This window comes from Adiantum capillus-veneris, chromosome 17 (genome assembly GCF_014529385.1).
Source record: "Adiantum capillus-veneris isolate H3 chromosome 17, ASM1452938v2, whole genome shotgun sequence".
In the NCBI taxonomy this organism is placed as follows: Eukaryota; Viridiplantae; Streptophyta; class Polypodiopsida; order Polypodiales; family Pteridaceae; genus Adiantum; species Adiantum capillus-veneris.
Window position 1 is genome coordinate 119,477,694 of NC_140947.1, and position 2,254 is coordinate 119,479,947.

General features: G+C 46.3%; 1 protein-coding gene across 1 annotated transcript; it reads left to right on the forward strand.

The window, feature by feature from the left end:
* The first annotated feature begins 376 nt into the window (after positions 1–376).
* LOC147437969 (phosphoribulokinase, chloroplastic-like) lies at positions 377–1,962 on the forward strand. The gene is made up of 5 exons (XM_086486041.1): positions 377–792; positions 946–1,030; positions 1,128–1,218; positions 1,310–1,554; positions 1,705–1,962. The coding sequence occupies exons 1-5, from the start codon at positions 377–379 to the stop codon at positions 1,960–1,962; spliced, it is 1,095 nt and encodes a 364-aa protein (XP_086342167.1).
* The last annotated feature ends 292 nt before the right edge of the window (positions 1,963–2,254 follow it).

Consider the following 2,254-nt stretch of genomic DNA (forward strand, 5'->3'; position numbering starts at 1 on the left):
TTCAAATCAAGCTTTCCAAGATTTTAACACTCACAATGGCCACTGGATGGACGCTCTCTCTCTCTCTCTCTCTCTCTCTCTCTCTCTCTAAAACACACACACACACACACAGACCAGCACCCCGCGCGCGATAGCTTGCTAGACGATCTCTCTCTCTCTCTCTCTCTCTCTCTCTCTCTCTCTCTCTCTCACACACACACACACACACACACACATTGGCATGTTTGTGGATATGGCTTGTGCAGCAAAACTCGCTCTTTTTTCTTCCTCTTCCTCTTCACCTTCTTCTCAAGGTCAGACGTATATCAAATGTCACTTGTATGCAACACCACTCTCAGCTCCATGGCGCCCAACCAGCTCATGCAAGAGAACCCGCATGAAGCAGTTCTACATCCAGGCAGCTTCTTCAGAGCCTCCTATCATCATAGGCCTCGCCGCCGACTCCGGGTGCGACAAGAGCACATTCATGCGCCGCCTCACAAGCGTTTTCGGGGGCGAGGCGGCCCCTCCAAAGGGCGGTAACCCGGACTCAAACACTTTGATCAGTGATATGACTACTGTCGTTTGCTTGGATGATTACCACTCTCTGGATCGCACTGGGCGCAAGGAGAAGGGCGTCACCGCACTTCACCCGCACGCCAATGATTTCGACCTCATGTATGAACAAGTGAAGGCCATCAAGGAGGGAAGGGCAATTGAAAAGCCCATCTACAACCATGGGACTGGTTGCCTCGACCCTCCGGAGCGCGTCGATCCGTCTAAGATCTTTGTTATTGAGGGCCTTCATCCAATGTGAGTGAAGTTCATCCATAACTTCCTTGTATGGTCATCAATGAAGGTAACATAAAACCTACATCCACCCATAGACACAGTAAGCAACTATTCAATCTTGCATTCATGCATGGCACACTTAGAGCTAATTACTCATGCTTATGTGTTCCCCAGGTTTGATGCGCGGGTTTGGGAGCTTCTAGATCTTAGCATTTCTTTGGACATCAGTGACGATGTTAAATTTGCTTGGAAGATTCAGGTCAGCAAGGATTATTCTTTCTTTCACCAAGTGGATGTGTGTGTGTACTATGTATGTGTGATTTGCTTGAGCTATGTTATTATTGCAATGTGCTCAGCGTGATATGGTCAAGCGTGGGCATAGTCTTGAAGGTATCAAGGCGAGCATTGCATCGAGAAAGCGCGACTTTGATGCCTACATAGGGAAAGGTGCAAATGTTGAGTGTTCTTGTGGTGGATATTTTACTTCTATGTTGACATTTATAGTCTGTGTCTGTGTGTATGTTTTATGCTTGTGCAGACCCTCAAAAGCAACATGCAGATGTAGTGATACAAGTTCTTCCCACTGAGCTAATTCCAGGTGACAATGAGGGGAAGATCCTGCGCGTGCGCATGATTATGAAAGAGGGGGTGCCGAATTTCGAGCATGTGTACTTGTTCGATGAGGGCTCTACCATCTCATGGGTGCCATGTGGGAGGAAGCTCACATGCTCTTATCCAGGGATCAAGTTTGCATATGGCCCTGAGGTGTATTATGGGCATGAGGTAAGATCTCTCTCTCTCTCTCTCTCTCTCTCTCTCTCTCTCTCTCTCTCAGAGAGAGAGAGAGAGAGAGAGAGAGAGACATGTAAGCACTCTTTTCACTAATTGGTATGCATAATGTCTCTTCTAGCTTGTCTCATTAATGTGTCTCAGGTATCTGTGCTAGAGATGGATGGCCAGTTTAACAAATTAGAGGAGCTGATTTATGTGGAAAGCCACCTAAGCAACACTTCCTCCAAGTTCTATGGAGAGATCACACAGCAAATGTTAAGCCACGCCGATTATCCGGGAAGCAAGAACGGCACTGGCTTCTTCCGGACGATTGTGGGCCTCAAGATTAGAGAAATCTATGAAAGCTTGAGGCTCAAGAAAGCTGAAAAGAAGGAGCTCACCAAGGTACAAGCATTCTAGTCTCTATTACATGTTTCTCAAATGGCATCACTCCTTGGTGCAAAGTACTTGGCATCTTCATGTACATATCATCCCTCCCTCTGTGCTCTTTTGTACCACTAAACATGTTCTTCTTGTAGAGATTCAATAGGAATTTAATTACCCATCCATGCCTTTAAGGAAGTACTTGGCATCTTCATGTACATATCATCCCCCCAACTTTGCTCTCTTGTACCACTAAACATGTTTTTCTTGTAGAGATTTTGAGTGGTATGAAGACAATGAGCATTCATGGCAAGCATCCTGCTACCGC